Genomic DNA, 2943 nt, shown 5'->3' with positions numbered 1-2943 from the left:
ACCCAGATGACGGTGTTCACGGTACACGTGACAAAACCGCAGTTTCAATCTGCGCCCACTCCTTGCAGTCTAATTACTAATTAGTTTGAGATGAGACGTAGAGTAGGCTTACACTCATCCTTTTTAGATTTAAAACATATAATTAAAATCTAAAAACATATAAAAGACCATTCTGCCTTTTTCTAGAAGAGACAAAAATTATCTTATTTTGTTTTCAAGAACCATCCATGTAATTAATCCTTTTCTGTGAACACCAAAAATTGTATTCGTATCTATTTATTACAAAAAGGTTTGGAAGAACCGAACACAAGAAAGGTTAGAGTGGAAGCAACGAAAGTTTGAAAAAAACATAAAATAAAGCGTGTGGGTCCCTTTTCATGTTCATAGTCCATCTAACAAATCTTTATCTTCTCTCATATAAACCCACCTCCTTCACCTCCATTAACACCACAAAACACACACACACACACTCTCACACACATCACGAATTCACCATTCACAAAGTTCTCTGCCTTTTCATCTTCTTTGATTCCTCTGTTCCACATCTACAGCTTAACACATTCAATTCGTTCAATCATATACAATCACAACTCGCAATCACAAACAACAAATTCCATTTTGGATTCCCTGTTTATTTCTTTTTCTATTTTAAAAAAAATTTCAATTTTAGCCACTCGTGCTCTCATCTTTTTTAGATTCTACAGAATGAATTGTCTTTTTGGCATTCATGGTGTCTTCTTTCCTTAACACCCATCTCTACTGAATCTCTTTTTATTTCTTTCTTTTTTCGATAATTTAAGATCTGGGTTTTGGAATTTGACTCGTTTTTTCAGTTGGGTTCTTCTTAAATCTCGATTCAAAGCGAGTTTTTGTGCTTTGATTCAGTGATTACCAGAGAGCTACCGAGCACCGGCAAATTTTACTTCTTTTTGTTTCTCTTTTTGTTGTTGTGATTGTGATTGTGAAGATATTTTGATTGTTCGTCAATGGCAGCAGCTAAGAACAGTGGGAAATCCAAAAATTTCACCGAAGAAACTCAGAATTTTACACACATGGACTTCGGTCAGATGGGTTTTGATGAAACCAGAGAATGGAAGCAAGTTTTTGATGAAGCTTCCATGGCGGATAGACACAGAAACGCTAGACCTCTGAAAAAAATCAAAAGCCCTGAACATCAATCGACCTCTTCTTCATCTTCATCTTCTTCGAAGCTTTTCCCCTTTGCATTTGACGGAAATAATCATCAGACAATCGAATCATTACAACAATATCGTTCCAATTTTTCTCAACCTCTTCCTATATACCCATCTCAACCACAAAACCCACAAATGATTTCTTTTAACCCGCAACAACATTACCAGCAACCGCCAATGATCCACCAAAATTTCGGGTTCCCGCCATATTTTTCCGGCGAGCACTCAGGATCATCGCAGCAGCAACTACTCCAGTACTGGAGTGATTTGAGCCCTAGAGGTAGGATGATGATGATGAACAAAATGCGACCTCCATTTCAACAAATTCAACCGATTCACACCACGAAATTATACAGAGGTGTGAGGCAAAGGCATTGGGGGAAATGGGTGGCGGAAATTCGTCTTCCAAAGAACCGTACTCGTCTCTGGCTTGGAACATTCGACACGGCGGAGGACGCTGCCATGGCTTACGACCGTGAAGCTTTTAAACTTCGCGGTGAAAACGCCCGATTGAATTTCCCTGAGCGATTCTTTAAGAAAAATAAGAACGAATCGGTTTCCGGCGGTGGTCAGAACTCCGGCCAGGAATCATCTTCTTCATCTCCTCCGACTCCGTTAGTGAAAGACGATACAGAGGATTTAAAATCGAAGGAATCTGAGGAAGTTGTTACAGAGAATGAAGGTGTTCATGGGGATCCGATAACTCGGGAAGAAAATTCCGATCCTGCGTGGGGGGAAATGGCGGAGAATTGGTATAATTCCGGTTGGGGTCCAGGTAGTGCGATGTGGGATTCTATTGATTCCAACAACAATCTAATGTTTCCTTCAGATTTTAATCTTGAAAACCATGAAGAACACCAAAAGGAGTATCAGCAGCAAGAGCATGGGAATTACGATTTCTCTGACTTTGAATCACAGATGAATCCTTTCGTTTGGAAGGATGAAGCTTCATTTTAATGGTGGAAATGGGGCTGCATATTTCAAGCCTTCGTTTCTGCAATTATTAGATTAATATGATTTGTATTTGTAGTTAAGAAAGGGAAGAACACAAGGAGACAGTTTTGTGATCTCTTTGTTGTAGAAAGTCCCTTCAGTCTTCATCAAGAGCAAGATCTGGTTTTTTGATCTTCAATTGATGCAAGATTTAGGTTTTCTTTTAAGGGTAATTTTGTGTATTTTTGTTTGTGTATAATATAGAGAGTATTTATTTAGTTCAATTTATGTTTATGTAATTCTTCATCGTCTGTTTTTCGTTTTTTACAACTTAAATTCCGATTCCAGTATTGTATTAAAATCGTAAATTTGAATATCCAAAAATAGAATGATGAGTGCATTATATACATGGGATATAAATGATATAAGTGGTAAACCATATTGATAGCTTTTTATTCATAATCCCATCATCTACTGGTTTGTCTTTGTCATCTTTGAAGCTTGGACTTCCGGCTTTGGTATACCTATCTCTATCACTTATATAAATCGTCAGATCATAGGGATACATACGTAATATTCCACTCACAAAAGGGATACATTAAGCATTTTGGGGGTATGTATAGAAATTCCCTAACTAACGGGAGGAAATATTTCACATAGGACTTTTATTTTCCCACTTAAAATAAAGATGATTCCATTTTAATACCCTATCATGAATTCGCGAGTTTTTTTAATAAAATTGTTGAAGACATAAATATACTTAGATATTATTGTAAGGAAAAAAATAGTTTTTAGTGTCTACGAGCACTATATGTTT

General features: G+C 37.0%; 1 protein-coding gene across 1 annotated transcript; it reads left to right on the top strand.

The window, feature by feature from the left end:
- The first annotated feature begins 424 nt into the window (after positions 1 to 424).
- On the top strand, positions 425 to 2410 carry LOC111882380 (ethylene-responsive transcription factor ERF054). Its single transcript, XM_023878740.3, has one exon. It carries the CDS (start codon positions 987 to 989, stop codon positions 2148 to 2150), a length of 1164 nt encoding a protein of 387 aa, XP_023734508.1. The 5' UTR covers positions 425 to 986; the 3' UTR covers positions 2151 to 2410.
- The last annotated feature ends 533 nt before the right edge of the window (positions 2411 to 2943 follow it).

This window comes from Lactuca sativa, chromosome 8 (assembly GCF_002870075.4).
Source record: "Lactuca sativa cultivar Salinas chromosome 8, Lsat_Salinas_v11, whole genome shotgun sequence".
NCBI classification, from domain to species: Eukaryota; Viridiplantae; Streptophyta; class Magnoliopsida; order Asterales; family Asteraceae; genus Lactuca; species Lactuca sativa.
Note: the sequence above shows the minus strand (reverse complement) of the source record. Positions and strands in the feature narration are given on the sequence as shown.